The 17,908-nt window shown below is 38.5% G+C and overlaps 1 protein-coding gene across 8 annotated transcripts in view; it reads left to right on the forward strand.

The window, feature by feature from the left end:
* The window catches only part of LOC109403214 (protein alan shepard), a 789,956-nt gene that overhangs the window by 449,406 nt on the left and 322,642 nt on the right, over positions 1-17,908 (forward strand). For 6 of the 8 annotated variants that reach the window (XM_062853105.1, XM_062853104.1, XM_062853103.1 and 3 more), the window contains exon 2: positions 16,040-16,276. The exons of the other annotated variants lie outside the window; for them this stretch is intronic. In XM_062853105.1, the coding sequence (XP_062709089.1) occupies positions 16,040-16,276 (237 nt within the window). The remainder of the gene's footprint in view (positions 1-16,039; positions 16,277-17,908) is intronic. 8 annotated transcript variants of the gene reach the window in all.

The following is a 17,908-nucleotide window of genomic DNA, read 5'->3' on the forward strand; positions in this document are numbered from 1 at the left end:
ACCTTCTGATCAGGAAGCATACTTGCTACCACCCCCATCATAGATCCGGTAACATCTTCACAGATCTCCTTCAAAATTTGTCTGATATCACCGATTTTCTACTGTGATTTCATCGATTTCACCGTAATACTTGCTTGTTTTCAGAGCAGTTTTGGTAATTTTTCTTCACCGTAATTTATTCCAAATGTGGCCCAGCCAACACACAATCGCATATGATGCTGAATAGGATGCTAAAGGGGAGGCGATATGCATACATTTTCCACGCGGTTAAATGGAGGCATGTACGCATATAGCCTGCGCTTTAGCATTCTATTCAACATCATATATGACTTTGTGTTTGCACACACCCCCCGTGTCCTGGATTGTTTCTCATAGTTTTCTAAATCTTTCCTAGACTTTCTGCTAAGACTTTTTTTCCGGATTGCTCTTTAGGATTTCTGTACGAGCTATTGCTGAAATTCATCATGGTGTTATTCCCGAGATTTCTTTTAGAGCTTTTTCCAGACTTTTTCCCGTTGTTGTGTACAAAATTTCTTGCTCTGATCCTTCAGAGATTTTTTTTAAATTTTCGCTGGATTACTCCCAAAAGTCTTACCATAATCTCTACCGAAAATTGTCCCGAGATTCTGGATGCTCCGTTTAGGGTTTCTTCAAAAGTTTGCAAGGATTTTTTTCCAGAAGTTTTTCTCGGAATGTCTCATAACTTACAAACTAACCTGTGAGAAATTACAGAGAAGTATCGAAAACCTTGTGAGAAACTTCGCAAGACCTGATGGAAAAATCTCGAGAAGATCTTTGGAATTAATCCTGACAAAACTAGAACAGCTCAGAAAAAAAGATCTGGAAGTTATTCATGGGACATTCAAAGATGACCTCTAAAATTCTCTATGCAAATACCTGGGAAGATCTACGGGAGAAATGCAGATGAAATATTGGAAAACTCTCTAGAAGAAGTCCTTGGAAGAACTTCCGGAAAACCACTATAAGAATTTTATAAGGAGGAACTTGGACTAAATTTTGAAAGAATCTCCGGCAGGAATTGAACGAGAAACTCTGTAAATATATCGGGGAAACCTCTGGAAGAAATTCCGGAAGGTACTCCTACAGAGACCCAGTGTAAAAAATTCTGTAGAAATCCTGGTAGGAACTCTTATAAACATCTCCAAAACAGCTGTCAAAAATTTACGACAGCGAATACGAAAAAAAAACTTTGGATGGAAACTCCGGCAACTCCCAGAAAGAATAAAACTTTTGATAAATTCATATAAAAACCTACGAGCAGAATTCTGTAAGAAACTACGAATAAATTAAAAAGAGTAAATGAGATAGAAATCCAAGAAGGAATTCCGGAAGAAATTAAGTAGGAATCATGGATAGCTTTTTTTAAAGAAATTTTGAATGGTATTTCAGAACGAGCTCTGGATAGATTTTAAATCAAATTTCTCAACAAATCTCTGAAGGAATTCCTATTCCGTGAAAAAGTAATCGAAATGTATTCATCGGAATAGTCAAGATAATCGTTTTTTATCAACATTACTACAAAACCAACACACAGAATAGACATCTAAGTCAAGTTTATACGGTCATATGCAATGACTGAAGAACTCTGGCAAAAGTCTAGAAATATCCCTTAAAATTTATTTGTTTTATTTTCGAAGATTTTTTGCAAAAAAAAGTGCCTCATAGGGCTTTGAGATAGAAGGTCGAAAGACAAATGGTCGAATGGGACAAAAGGTCGAAAGGGACAAGAGGTCGAATGGACAAAAAGTGGAATGGAATAAAAGGTCGAATTAACAAAAATTTTAGTAGGCCGGTGCCCTGAGTTTTTATTGTTGCTCATCGAGAGAAACATTATGATGCAGTTATAGAAAGTATATGCAGCTACTAACATTTCTATAGTAAATTTTTCCTTCTTTTGTTTATGGGCTGTTTTTTCAAGTAGCGTAATGTAGTATATAATGGCAACCTAGTTTGAATTTTTGTTCAAGAATTTTTCCTTCTTAAATTTATAGACTGTTCTTTAAAGTTTTGTTACTGAAGTAATTATTGATTCTTGAGGTACTTATTTTTCAATCAGAAATTTTGCTTTTTTTGTTTTGTTCAATAGCTGTTCTTCCTAACTTTACTGCAGAAATAATCATTTGTCCTTCTCTAATTCACAGAATGTTAGTTTCAAATGACAATATTTCAATCTATGATTAATCCTTCTTCGACACATACATTGTTCTTTCAATGAATATTGTTTTCACCACTTTAATTATTAACATCATTTTCTATCATTTATGGGCATCTATTCGGAACTGCAATGCAATGCGGTAATAAAATGGAGCGTTCAAGCAATTATAAGGTTTAGTAGACGCTTTCCTATCTTTCAGTAATGTTTTTTTTAAGTTGTTGAATTATTTTGGTATCACTGGTTTTATTATTTTTATCGGAATTTCAATTGCCGTTTTTCTATCAAATTTTTTCATGTCTGCCAATTTGTCTTTTATATATTTAACCTTTTGTCCTATTCGACCTTTTGTCCATTCGACCTTTTGTGCCATTCGACCTTTTGTCCATTCGACCTTTTGTCCCATTTGACCTTTTGTCCATTCGACCTTTTGTCCTTCGAACTTATGTCTTTCGACCTTTTGTCATAGATTCCTTCATAGAATTCGGTGAATTTGGTGGTAATTTGGTGGAATTTCTTTGATTATAAATTTTGCACATTTTTTTCCTAAAATTTCACCCTTAAAATTATAACCTTATTTTTGGGGATATTTTTGTACAGTTTTAAAAAGTATATGAATTTCCTAAAACATTATTTAAGATTATAAACTTTCTCAATTCGCTCCTAGAAAAACCTGGAATTGTTGCATGAGTACCCTGTATTTCCAAAGAAATTATCGAATCAATTTTAAAATAAACATATTCGTTATTCACTTCAGAATTGACGAATGTGGAGCGGACCTGGTGTGATGGTTAGAATACTTGATTATCACGCCGAGGACCTGGAATCGAATCCCACGCCCGACAAACTCGCAAAAATGTGAGTTCTTCCTTCGGAAGGGATGTAAATCGTGGGTCCCGAGATGAACTAGTCTAGGGCTAAAAATCTCGTTAATACAGACAAAATAAAACAAAAAAACAATTGACGAATGAATTTCCAATTAAATTCGCCAAGGCATTTTCTTCGGTAACGTAAGAAAAACAATCTCTAAAATAAGTGCCCAAGGAATTTTTGGTAAAGTTACCAAAAGAATTACGAATTAAAGTAGTACGAAGTAATTTCCGAAAGAATTCTCAATGTGGTTGTTGGTTGAATTCCAAAGAATGCAAGGGGTTTCTAAGAACATTTTCGTACGAATTTCAAAAGGAAATAACCAAAATAATTCCCAAAGAAATCTAAGAAGTATGCTCAGGAATTGTCGAATGATTTCTCAAATTAAGAACAGAAAAAAAATGTTGCCGATGGAATTGCTCCGAAGTAGTTCCATCAAAAAAATCCGAAAAATTCTCTCAATAATCATTCAAAAATGTTTATGAATGAATATTTAAAGAAGTTGTCGTAGACAGTGTATCAAACAATTGACCGTACAGCAATTTTTTTGTCAAAATAATTTTTCATTCAAATGTTTATAACTTTTTTATGCGTCAATCAAAAACGCTGAATATTTAACCAATCATAAACCATATATTAAAGCTCTATTGGTAAAATTTTGAGTGAGATCGAATAAGTTTAGAAACTTTAAGTAAATCTTATAAGATTTTCGAACACATTTTTAAAACATTATATCTCAATATGTACTCGATGATTTTTTTTTTAATTTTTTTGTGTTACATCTTATACATAAGGCTTTCATATACAGCTATGTTTGGGGTTTTATATTCACTACAAAAAATATGAAAAATGTGCGTATGTAGTTGGCGATGTTTTAAAATTTACCGTATTTTGCACATCTCATCTGCCAAACGTTTTTTACCAATAAAAGTGCATTAACTGAACGAAAAATCCATAGGACCTACTCTTCATTTGTAGTTTAGTAGGTCCTGTATAAAAATATTACATTAAGAGAGTTTAAAAAAGTTTAAAAAAGTTGAAAACACTTGGCACTTTTATTGATCAAAATATGATAAATTTCCAAATGACACTCTAAACATATACAGATTTTTCATATCTATTGTAGTGAATATAAAACCTCTAACGAAGCTGAATATAAAAGCCTTAGGATTAAGTTGTAACATAAAACAAAATTAAAAGGCTTCATCAAGTACATATTGAGATATAATGCTTTAAAAATGTGTTCAAAAATCTTACATGTTTTACTACAAGATCTATAACTTTCAGAAAACTTATTCGATCTCGCTCAAAATTTTACCAATGGAGCTTTAATATATGAGTTTTAATTGGTCAAAATTTCAGCGTTTTTTATTAACGTATAAAAAAGTTATAAACATTTAAGTGAAACAATATTTTGACCAAAAAATTGCTGTACGGACAATAGGACAGATCGGTGAAATACTAGATTTGTAGTAATGAGCTGAATTTTAGTATGGTGAGAAGGCCAATTCTCCATTTCTGCAGTGAAATGGTACAAAAAGCATGGGTATTATGATTCCTTGCCTAATTTGATGCTGTTTGAGCAAAACTTTGGGCAATAGTGTTGTTGTTTTCTGTATTTCTTGCAACATAAACAATATAGTTATCCAAAGTTTTGCTCAAACAGCATCAAATTAGCCAAGGAATCATAATACCCACGCTTTTTACACCATTTCATTGCAGAAACGGAGAATTGACCTTCTCATTATACTAAAATTCAGCTCATTACTACAAATCTAGTACTACACCGAACGTGCCCCATTGTTTGATACACTGGAAATATTTCTGTAGGAATTCTTAAAGGATATAGGGAAAGCATTTTCAAAGAAATAGCCAAACGGAATTAGCTTAAGAATTTTTGAAGGAGTTTCCCAAGGAAATTCAAATGAAATAATCGCCGGAATACCAAATCAAATTACGAAAGGAATTCGCAAAGAAACTACCTAAATTCTAACCAAATAATTTCATAAAAGTTCTTTAAAAAATATCTGTTCTGTTAAGATTTAGAAGAAGTTTCTGGAGATTATTTGGTGCTGAAAAATGTCTCAATAAAATAAAATCTTGTGAAAATTATTAGTAAATGTAGAAGTTTTGCTGAGAAGTGTTTCCTAATTTTGGCAAAGGGCGGATGAGCGCCTTGTGCATGGAACATCGGTAGAGAGGGGTTTACCTCCAAAACCCCTAACTTGTGCACGGGTTTTGTTAGTTGGGAAGGGAAAGGAATGTGATGATTGTTGCTACTAGTGACAGAGAGCACTCTCCGTCCCCACAACCATCACCGATAGGGTATTTGTTAGTAGGTAGGATGTGAGATCTAGGAGTCACCTTTGCTGGGTGATGCGGTCTATGGATAGGCCGCGCAATTCGCTTGGTTGCATAGTTTGTAGGCGATATATGATAGATTGACACTGTGCTGTGGAAGTTGAAAGGAAGAGCAACGGCTTTTTCAACCTGTTTCTGTTCTTGTGATAGTTATGAACATAAGTTGTATATGTAGAGCAGAGAAAAAGAGAAAGATACATAGTGAGAGGAAAGGGACGGGCCAAGAATTTAACCCAGGATGTTTTGCATACGAATCAGAAGTAGTAACCACTAGACCACCAAGTCCGTTATCTGAAACGTTTCTGATATTTTAGAGGACAAAACTAGATAAATTTCTGAAAGAATCACCGAATCGAAATCTCATCTGGAGTTGCATCTTTTAGAGCAATTTTTGGAGGAATTCCTGGAAAACTCCTGGGATAAATGCTTCGAAGAACTTTTTGAGAAATTTATAGAAAAAAATCAAAGAAATCTCAAGGAAAAATTTCTGGAAACAATTCTGACAATATTTCTGGGAAATTCCCTCAGAAATGTTTGAAGAAATACACGAAGGAATACAATCATGAGTTTATGCAGCAATCCTGTAAGAAATTTCCAATAGAATCTCTTAAGAAGTCCCAGGAGGAATTTCGGAAATATTTTCCGAGGAAACCTGTGAAGCAGTTTCGAGACGAATATTTTTAAAAACTCTTGAGGTACTTCTGTAGAAGTTCCAAGGAAAACTCCTGGGGAAATTCCAAAAAGAATCTCTCGAGTAATCCCTAAAGAAGTTGCCAAAAATACCTGGAGCTGAATGCATTCCGAAAAGAAACTAAAAAGTTTCTAGGGGATCTTGCTGAGATCATTCGGAACAATCCACAGAGGAATTTCTGGCGATGTCCGTGGAGCTATTCCCGGAGAATTTTTACTGAAATCATAAACCGAGAATGTCTCTTCCGTGATAATTACAACAGAAAAAAGAAATCGTTAAATGTTCCGTGAGGGGGGGGGGGGTAGTTTCCCCGAGCAAATTGTAATGAGGCTATTGAGAAGTCATTTCCTAGGGGACGCTGAAATTTGGAAACCCAGAGTAACCAGCTCTGATTTTACCATGACAGCACTAATCTGGCGTGCCGGAAAACGGGTACAAATATTTCCTTCACACACTGGCTACTACTAGTGTTAATACCACACACCACCTCGTACCATTCATCCCATAGAAGTTTTGTATTATGTAGCATTAACAAAACCACGCAGAAACCACAACATTCCAAACATTGAACATCGGAAACAAAAACAGATACCGGTAATAATCACCACCTCCGCAGTCCGCGCCACCGGGAAAATCATCTCACAAGCTCCAACAAACAACAACAGAATGCTAATGCTGCATAGTTTAACGCAATGCGTGCCAGAGCAACAAAGTTGCACTCGTGGTGAAGGAATTAGGTATGTTAGCATAACTTCTGCACCGCGAAAAAGAAAAGCCCTCAACTTCAAGAGCTAATCATGTGCTTTTTATCTCTTGGTTAGGAACTCCACATTCAGGCATACCCCGAGTGTAGTGAATGTAGATGCAGTCAGTCAGTCAGTCAGGGTCGCTGGCATCATTTCTTCATCTCGTCGTCATTCACCGGAGCCAAAGCGGCTTCTGTTGATACGACACCCAATTTCCGGAGGGCTGTTTCCCAATTTTCCGAATGTTTTGTGTGTGAGTAGTATGACTTTCGTTAGGAGGATGCTGAGAAGCCAAAAAAATCTAGCTGAGATGTGTAAAGCGAACCACAAATAACGAACAAGATTGATTATTCTGTATACCGCAGAAGAACTATTCATAGAACTTTAAGAGACTATAGACAAATCAACGTCGAAATTCGGTAACCATTCCTGGAGAATCTACGAAACCAACTTTAAGTTTGGCCTGCCCGCCCGTCATCCTCGTTTATCACAGGCGAACCAAAACTCTTCAACGAAACGAAACACCAAACATAGCCAGAGTGCCTTATGAATATTTCAGGCATCAAAAGAAAATTTTCCAAGCCGTAAATTGTTTCGCCGGTGTGTTCTTCCTTGATCTTATCCTTGTCCTTGCGAGTGCGAGGCGCATGCTTTCCCGGCAAGGCCAGGCCGAATTTAACGAGAACCACCACCGTCAGCGTCCTCGTCGTCGTCATCGTTGATAAAGCTCAAGTCACCCACCTGGCAAAAATCTGCACCGAGGAGGCCCGTGTCTCGCATTTGTCTCGGCCTGCGGGGGTGTTGAAGGAAAGCCTCTTTTCCGGAACGAGATTTGTTCGGATAAATCCGACTTTTGACGGGTTCCTTAAGATGAGGGGAATTTTCCGGGTTAGAGGATGAAAGATGCGCCAACAACAGTTGGAAGTGGGAGAAAATGCTTTGCAGAGGTTTTACTTGCTAGGAAGAAGCAAGTTTTTTTTTGGGAACGATAGCCAACAGTCTGATTGCAAAGGATTCCACCTGGAGTTCTTGAAGGAACTTCTTCAGAAATTCATCAAGGGTTTCATCAGCGCCTGTTTTAAACTTCCAACTGTTGCACTACTGAAACCGTAATGCTAAATTTTACGACAATTTCACTGTAATTTCAACCGCCGTCATTGTGACCACATCCATCTGTTCCATAGCATAAAACAATTCGCACACAAGACTTCCTACCGCGCGCACGCTGCACACTTATCCCTACAGCAATTCGGCGTATCCCCGAAAGCCACTAATTTCCCGACCATTATTGAAACCATTCTTGCACTTCCCAAACACTCATAAAAGCGAAATTGCGCAAAATCGCACTCATTCGCAAGCCACGCCACCGCCACTTGTGAAGATGGTGAATGAGGTTTGAACATTGCATTTCCTCTTGGACCTCCTCTGCCGATCCTCCCTCTGAAGTACCACCACATTAAGTGCCACACTGACTGGTGGATGGTGGCAGGATGAGACAAAAAAGTCGCTTTCCACCAGCTCTGGGCATCCCACCACTTCCAGCCGCGTTCGCTCACCAAGAATGAAGTGCTTTTTGGTGGTGGTGTACCCGAAATTTCCACGAGCTGTGCAGTATCCAGCATCCACCATCCAACATGCGGAGAGGGCCATAAATTCTGCGCTACCATATCTACCACCCTTGACACAATGGCAAAAATTCGTTTCCTGTATTGTTCATAAAACAAAAATTGTTTGGATCCTGCCGCCAAAGCGGAGAGAAGAGGGACACTGTCGGTCCACCAATTGTGACTTTGGCTTTTTGGATGATTTTTTTATGTTCCGGTATTATTTCACATGGGGATAATGTTTTTGCGACAGTTGCATTTCTGATGTGAATGTGAAAGGCACTTTTAAAGAGTCCTTCCAGAATTCCCCAAAGAATCATCCTAAAAATTCTTCGAGGAATTCTTCCTGAAATTCCGACGGGAATTGTTTCAAAAATTCTTCCAGGAAGTTTTTTTTTAGTAATTCTTCCAGTGATTCTATCAGGAATTCCTCTAGTAACGCTAACAGTTCCTATGGAGGAATTCCTGGAGGAATTTCTGGAGAAGTTCCTGGTGGAATTCCTTCAGGAATTCATTCCAGAAATTATTCCAGGAATTCCTCCAGAAATTCCTCCAGGAACTGTAAGCGTTCTGGAAGAATTCCTGGAGGAATTTCTGGAGGAATTCCTGAAAATATCCGTGGAGTAATTCCTGGAAGAATTCCTGGAAGAAATCCTAGAAGAAATCCTAGAAGAAATCCTGGTAAAAATCCTGGACGAAACCTCTGGAAGAAATCCTGGAGGAATTTCTGGAAAAAATTCCAAAAAGAATTCCAGTAGAACTCTTGGAAGATTTCCTGGAGAAATTTCTGAAGGACTTCCTGGAGAAATTCCTAGAAAATTCATGCAGCGATTCCTGGGAGCATTCCTGTAGCACTTCTACGAAGAATTCCTGGAAAAAATTCTGGAGGAAATCCTGGAAAAATTCCAGGAGGCTTTCCTGGAAGAATTTCTGAAGGGATTCCTGAAGAATTTATGTAGGAGTTTTTGTAGGAATTCCTGAAAGAATTTATGTAGACATTCCTGTAAGAATTTCTCGAGCAATTTCTGGATGTATTTCGGAAGCAATCCGGGGTAATTTCCGGTTGAATTCATGGAGGAATTCAGGGAAGAATTCTTGGAGGAAATCCTAGAAGAACTCCTGGAAGAATTCCTAGAAGAATTCCTGGAGGAATTCCTGGGAAAAATCCGTGGAGAAATTCTTGGAAAAATCCGTGGAGTAAATCCTCCAGGAATTCCTCCAGGAATTCCTCCAGGAATTCCTTCAGGAATTTCTCCAAGAATTCCTACAGAAATTCCTTCAGGAATTCCATCCAGAAATTCCTTCAGGAATTCCTCCAGGAATTCCTTCGGGAATTCCTCCAGGAATTCCTTCAGGAATTCCTCAAGGAATTCCTTCAGGAATTCCTCAATGAATTCCTTCAGGAATTCCTCCAGGAGTTCCTCCACGAATTCCTCCAGGAATTCCTTCAGGAATTGCTCCAGGAATTCCTCCAGGAATTCCTCCAGGAATTTCTCCAGGAATTCCTCCAGGAATTTCTCCAGGAGTTCCTCCAGGAATTTTTCTACGAATTCTTCCAGGAATTCTTCCAGGAATTCCTTTAGGAATTCTTCCAGATATTCCTTCAGGAATTCTTCCACGAATTCCTTCAGGAATTCTTCCACGAATTCCTTCAGGAATTCTTCCACGAAATTCTTCTGGAATTCTTCCAGGAATTCCTTCACCATTTCGTCCAGGAATTCCTCCAGAAATTCTTCCAGGAATTCTTCCAGGAATTCCTCCAGGAATTCTTCCAGGAATTCCTCCAGGAATTCCTCCAGCAATTCCTCCAAATTCCTCCAAGAATTCCTCCAGGAATTCCTTCAGAAATTCCTCCACAAAAATCCGTGGAGTAAATCCTCCAGGAATTCCTCCAGGAATTCCTCCAGGAATTCCTCTAGAAATTCCTCCAGGAATTCCTTCAGAAACTCCTCCAGGAATTCCTCCAGGAATTCCTCAAGAAATTCCTCCAGGAATTCCTCAAGAAATTCCTCCAAATTCCTCCAAGAATTCCTTCAGAAATTCCTCCAGGAATTCCTCCAGAAATTCCTCCAGGAATTCCTCCAGAAATTCCTCCAGGAATTCCTCCAGAAATTCCTCCAGGAATTCTTCTAGAAATTACTCTAGTAACGCTTACAGTTCCTGGATTAATTTCATGAGGGCTTCCTGGAGGAATTTCTGCAGGAATTCCTGCAGAAATTTCTGGACGAACTCCTGGAGGAGTTTCTGGAGGAGTTCCTGGTGGAATTCCTTCAGGAATACATTCCAGAAATTACTCCAGGAACTCCTCCTGAAATTCCTCCAGGAACTTCTCCAGAAATTTCTCCAGGAATTAATCCAGAAATTCTTCCAGAAATTCCTTCAGGAATTGCTCCAGAATTTTCTCCAGGAATTCCTCCAGATATTAATTCAGGAATTCCTCCAGGAATTCCTCCGGAAATTCCTCCAGAAATTCCTCCAGGAACTGTAAGCGTTACTAGAGGAATTTCTGGAAGAACTCCTGGAGGAATTTCTGGATGAATTCCTGGAGGAATTTCTGGATGAATTCCTGGAGGAATTTCTGGAGGAATTCCTGGAGGAATTCCTGGAGGAATTCCTGGAGGAATTTCTGGAGGAATTCCTGGATGAATTTCTGAAGAAATTCCTGGAGGAATTCTTGGAGGAATTTGGAGGAATTGCTGGAGGAATTCCTGGAGGAATTTTTGTAAGTATTCCTAAAGGAATCCCTATAAGTATTACTGGAGGCATTTCTGGAAGAATTCGGGGAGGAAATTTTAGAAAAATTCCAGAAAGCATTCCTGGAAGAATTTCTGGAAGAGTTACTGGAGGAATTCCTGGAGTCATTCCTTGAGGAATTCCTGGAAGAATTCCTGGATGGTTTCATGGAAGAATTGCTGGAGGAATTCCTATAAGAATTCCGGGAGGAATCCCTGAAAATATTCCCCGAGGAATTTCTGGAGGAATGTCTGGAAGAATTCCTGAAAAATCTCCTGGAAGATTTTCGGGAGGAATTCCTGGAAGAATTCCTGGAGAAATTCCTGGAAGAATTCTTGGAGGAATTCCTAGAAGAATTCCTGGAAAAATTCCTGAAATAATTCTTGTAGGAATTCCTGGAGGAATTTCTGGAAGAATGCCTGAAAGAATTCCTGGAAAAGTTCAAGGATAAATTCCTGAAGGAATTAATGGGAGAAATAATAAAACATTTCGTAAAGGCATTTTTGGAAAAAAATCCTGGAAAAATTCCTGGAGAAATTCCTGGTGGAATTCCTGGAAGAATTTTTGGGGAAATCCCTGGAGAAATTCCTGGAATAATTCTTGGAAGAATATCTGATTCTTTTTTGAATTCCTAGGAGAATCCCTTGATAAATTTCTGGAACAATTTTTGGGAGAATCCCTGGATGAATTTCTAAAAAAAAAATCTGGAAAAGTTTCGATGGAATTCTGTTAGCATACCTGAAGGAATCCCTGTAAGTATTACTGGAGGCATTCAGGGAGGAAGTTTTGGAAAAATTCCTGGAAGAATTCCTGGAGGAATTCCTAGAAGAACTCCTGGAGGAATTAATTCAAGAATTGCTGGAGGAATTCCTGGAGGAATTCCTGGAAGAATTCATGAAGGAATTTCTGGAAGAATTCCTGGAGAAATTCCTAGAAGAATTCCTGGAGGAATTCCTGGAGGAATTCCTGGAGCAATTCCTGGAGGAATTCCTGGAGCGTTTCCTCCACGGATTTTTCCAAGAATTTCTCCACGGACTTTTCCCAGGAATTCCTCCAAGAATTCTCCAGGAAGTCTTGCAGGAATTCCTCTAGAAATTCCTCTAGGAATTCTTCCAGGAATTCTTCCAGGAGTTCTTCTAGGAATTCCTCCAAGAATTCTTCCATGAATTCCTCCATGAATTCAACCGGAAATTGCCCCAGGATTGCTTCCGAAATACATCCAGGTATTGCTCGAAAAATTCTTACAGGAATGTCTACATAAATTCCCATATAAATTTTTTCAGGAATTCCCACAAAAATTCCTACATAAATTCTTCAGGAATCCCTTCAGAAATCCTTCCAGGAAACCCTCCTGGATTTTTTTTTCAGGATTTCCTCCAGAAATTCATCCAGGAATTCTTCGTAGAAGTGCTACAAGAATTCTCCCAGGAATTGCTGCATGAATTTTCTAGGAATTCTTCCAGGAATTTCTCCAGGAATTCCTTCAGAAATTTCTCCAGGAAATCTTCCAAGAGTTCTACAGGAATTCTTCTTGGAATTTTTCCAGAAATTCCTCCAGGATTTCTTCCAGAGGTTTCGTCCAGGACTTTTACCAGGATTTCTTCTAGGATTTCTTCCAGGAATTCTTCCAGGAATTACTCCACGGATATTTTCAGGAATTCCTCCAAGGTTTTTTTTTCAGGAATTCCTCCAGGAATTCTTTCATGAATTACTTAATCATTTCTACCGAAAATATTCTCAGAAATTTTACCGGAATTCCTTCAGGAATTACTCGAGAAATTCTTCTAGGAATTCTTACATAAATTGTGTCAGGAATTCCATCAAGTATTTCTACATATATTATTCAAGAATTTCTTCTGAAATTCTCCCAGAAATTCCTCCTGAATTGTTTTCAGGATTTCCTCCAGAACTATTTCCAAAAATTCTTCCAAGAAGTGTTACAAGAATTCTCCTAGGCATTGTTGCATGACTTTTCTTGGAATTCCTCCCGCAATTTCTCCAGGAATTCCTTCAGAAATTTTCCAGGAATTCTTTTAGGAATTCCCCTCAGATTTTTCCAGGAATTCATCCAAGAGTCCTACAGGAATTTTCCCAGGAATACCTCCAGAAATTCCTCAAGGATTCCTCCAGGATTTTTTTCAGGAAATCCTCATGGAATACTTCCCAAGAGAATTCCTTTAGGAATTGCTCGAGGAATTCTTCCAAGAATTCATCAAGTTTCACCAGGAATCTCCAGGAATTCTTCCAAGAATTCTTCTAGGAAATCTTCCAGGAATTCCTCCAGAAATTCCTCCGGAAATTGCTCAAGAAATTCCTCCAGGAATTCCTGCAGAAACTCCTCCTGGAATTCTTCCAGAAATTCCTCCAGAAATTCCTCCAGGAATTCCTTCGGAAATTCCTCCAGGAATTCCTTCGGAAATTCCTCCAGGAATTCCTTCGGAAATTCCTCCAGGAATTCCTTCGGAAATTCCTCCAGGAATTCCTTCGGAAATTCCTCCAGGAATTCTTTCGGAAATTCCTCCAGGAATTCCTTCGGAAATTCCTCCAGGAATTCCTTCGGAAATTCCTCCAGGAATTCCTTCGGAAATTCCTCCAGGAATTCCTTCGGAAATTTCTCCAGGAATTCCTTCGGAAATTCCTCCAGGAATTCCTTCGGAAATTCCTCCAGGAATTCCTTCGGAAATTCCTCCAGGAATTCCTTCGGAAATTCCTCCAGGAATTCCTTCGGAAATTCCTCCAGGAATTCCTTCGGAAATTCCTCCAGGAATTCCTTCGGAAATTCCTCCAGGAATTCCTTCGGAAATTCCTCCAGGAATTCCTTCGGAAATTCCTCCAGGAATTCCTTCGGAAATTCCTCCAGGAATTCCTTCGGAAATTCCTCCAGGAATTCCTTCGGAAATTCCTTCAGGAATTCCTTCGGAAATTGCTTCAGGAATTCCTTCGGAAATTCCTCCAGGAATTCCTTCGGAAATTCCTTCAGGAATTCCTTCGGAAATTCCTTCAGGAATTCCTTCGGAAATTCCTTCAGGAATTCCTTCGGAAATTCCTTCAGGAATTCCTTCGGAAATTCCTCCAGGAATTCCATCGGAAATTCCACCAGGAATTCCTTCGGAAATTCCACCAGGAATTCCTCCGGAAATTCCTCCAGGAATGCCTCCGGAAATTCCTCCAGGAATTCCTCCGAAAACTCCTCCAGGAATTCCATCAGAAATTTCTCCAGGAATTTTCTCCAGGAATTTTCTCCAGGAATTTTCTCCAGAAATTTTCTCCAGGAATTTTCTCCAGAAATTCCTCCAGGAATTCTTCCAGAAATTCCTCCTTAAATTCTTCTTGCAATTCCTCCAGAAATTTTTCCAGGAATCCCTCCTTAAATTCCTCCAGAAATTACTCTTGAAATTCCTTCAGAAATTCCTCCAGAAATTTCTCCAAGAATTTCTCCAGAAATATCTTCAAGAATTTCTTCAGGAATTCCTCCAGGAATTCCTTCAGAAATTTCTCCAGAAATTCTTCCAGGAATTCTACCAGGAATTCCTCCACAATTTCCTCCAGGAATTCGTCTAGCAATTCTCAAGTAATTCTTCCAGAAATTTCTTCACAATTTTTTTCAGGAATTCCTCCAGAAATTTTCCCGAGAATTCTTCCAGCAATTCTTCTAGGAATTCCTCTAGCAACTCTTCCAGGAATTTCTCCAGAAATTCCTAAAGGAACTCTTTCTTGAACTCTTACAAGAGATTTTCCTAATATTCTTCCAGGAATTCTTCCAGGAGCTCCTCCACAAGTTTCTCCAGAAATTCTTCCGAGGAGTCCAAAAATACTTCCAGAAATATCGCCAGGAATTCTTCCAGGAATTCCTCTAGTAGTTCTTCCACGATTTCCTTCAAGATTTTTTTCAGGAATTCCTCCAGGAATACTTCCAAATCCGAAAAACTTTGGTGCATTGCATGGGTACACGAAATTATCTGCCTTTTTATATGCCTTTAACCCCGTCCACCCATAACATCCATCATCCCTGTGCCGGTTATCGGTCGTGAACGGGACGTTGATTTACGTACTAGTCACCAGACTCCACTGCTAATTACAACATGGTGGCGTGAACGCTTGGACTGTACCAGAAATGGCAGCATTTTCACAGAAATTATCGGATTTTTCTGCTACTTTTTTTTTTTCGGGAACACTACCCGACGTTTATTTTCAATATCTACAAAGTTCATTACAATATTTCTAAAAACTATATACAATTTCATACAATATTTCTAAAAACTATATACAATTTCAATCTACTCGTTCAGAAGTTTATTCGTTTTCATGGAACTGTCCAGAATTGAAACGATGAAAAACGTAAACGTTTCAATGGCTTGTCTTGTTTTGACAATTTCAATTTCTGTTTAAAATTTCCGAAAACAATTGAGATTCTAAGAAGTGAAAAACAATGGGACATCGAGCACAAATGAAATTTCCAACTTTTTTCCCAGTTTCAACTGCAGTCCAAGTTTGCAGCAGTCATGCGACAAAAGTGACCGAATATTTGCTCCACTCCACCATTTCCACATCATTCGATGCAGCATTTCGAACCTAGACCGTTCGTTAGCAAAGTCCACAACGGGTGAACAAAAAAATATAGAAACCGAAGAGGAAAACAATTAAAATTAAAATCAAATAACTGAACTGTCGTTTCGCACCAGTGGACCAAAGTTGTGCAATAAAGCAATAAGAGACAAAAAAACTCTCATTTCGCCTCGGCTACATGAACCAGAGCCCGGGCACATTTGGGTTAATCTATTTTCCGACCGTGATGGTAGTTTACAGTTTTTCTTTCGAACATCACTAATGCCACCTTTTTTCCCTTCCCCCCAAAAAACAGGGCAGCACGACAGCAGCGCCTCGAAGCGCCTACCCTGGAGCACCACCGCCCGCGCAGGCCACACTAAAGGGTGCCCAGCGACCCGCTATGACTAGCCCAGCCGGTGGAATCCCCGGTGGCCCATTCAGAGGAACAGGCGGTTACGGTTACGCACCGACACAGCAGCCGACCTACCGGTACTCGGCTCCGCTGGCGCAACCGGCGTATGCGGCCTACACACCACACACCACTACCACGGTGAGTACCTACCAAGCCTAGCATAGCCTACACGCTTCTACATACAAGAGATGAATTTGGAGTTAATTGATCCGGTTGTTCTGGGATTCAACATTTCGTTAAGCTTTTCTGCAGTAAGAGAGAATACTTTCTCCCGGCATTGTTACGAATGGAATGGAGCTCTGATTTCAACATTTCATAATTTTCTTAGTTGTACAATGGATCTTCCTTAACTTCACTAGTGAGTTATAATCAGGTATCAGTAGGTCGGCTCTAGCGGCACGTTCTCCTCCATTTGGGAAATTTGTGTCATCGCCATGAACACCAGCCTATGGGTTTTTTTTTTCATTATCGTTCAAATTGGACCGAAGAGTCTCAGATTCTCATTAAACTTTTTCCACAGACAGGGCTCATGGATATATGAATTAAAGAAATTGAGAAAAAATCAGGGCCGCCTATTTTCCCGGAAAACTCAGGTGGACATTTTTTGTTTTCCCCTCCATATAAGCCTATATCACAAAAGCGGCCATAACTCAGGAACGAAAGTGCATTCCAAGAATGTTAGCAAGTAAAGGTTATAAAATTGCCTTTTCAAAAATATTGTTTTGAAAATTTTCCGCGAGTTCGGGCGTAGCTTTTCCGGCTTTTCTTTACGAAATTTCTCAACTGCGGAAAACTTTTCCACTTCTTTTTTTTATTCCTGAGAAAATTTGCTTTCATTTTCATAAAAAAAACTTTGTTTCTACGTTGCTTCGTCCTTGAGTTATGATTTTTCAAAGAAAGGGCTTTTATGGCACATTCGAACATTTTCCACAAAATTGGCCATAACTCAAAATCGAAAAAAAGGGCAGTCCTAAAATTTCAGCGATTAAAGCTTATGAAATTAGCTTCTCAAAAAAAAATTTTTTTTTAATATTTTCCACGAATTTGGGCATAGTTTTTCCGGCATTTCTTTACAAATTTTCTTAACTGTGGAAATTTTTTGAAAATTTTTGAATTTTGAAAATTTTTTACGAGTCCGGGCATAGTTTTTCAGGCTTTTCTTTACGAATTTTCTCAACTGCGGAAAACTTTTTCCAGTTCATATATTTTTTGGATTCCAGAGAAAATATACTTTCATTTTCTTAAGAAAAAACTTTGTTTCTACGATGCTTCGTTTTTTTTTTCAAAGGAAGTAGTGTCAAACAAAAAAAAAAATCACCTGAGTTTTCCGGGAAAATAGGAGACCCGGTTTTTTTTTTCACTTTTTTATTTATATATCCATGAACCCTACTTGTGGAAAAAGTTTCATGAAAATCTGATACCCTTCGACCCAAACCCGTACTGTAATAAAAAATAAAAGATACATACGGAAATTTTCCCAAGAGGTCAATACAGTTTTCCACTGAAAATTATTAAGATTCCTCTAAAATTTCTCAAAAGGTTGTTTTCCAAAATCATAAAAAATTGCTTCACAAATTCTTTATTAAACTCAGAAATCCTTCAGTGATTCCTTCAGGCATTCTTTGAGAGATTCTTCTGGAAATTTATCAAAGGATTCATTTGGAAAACAATTTATGTTTTTTTTTTATTTCCTCCATGATATTGCAGCAAAAACTAGTCCTGGTATAGGGGAGACTTGATCCCTTTTTCTTAATTTACCTGAACCTTTAA

The sequence above is a fragment of the Aedes albopictus genome, chromosome 2 (assembly GCF_035046485.1).
Source record: "Aedes albopictus strain Foshan chromosome 2, AalbF5, whole genome shotgun sequence".
Taxonomy (NCBI): domain Eukaryota; kingdom Metazoa; phylum Arthropoda; class Insecta; order Diptera; family Culicidae; genus Aedes; species Aedes albopictus.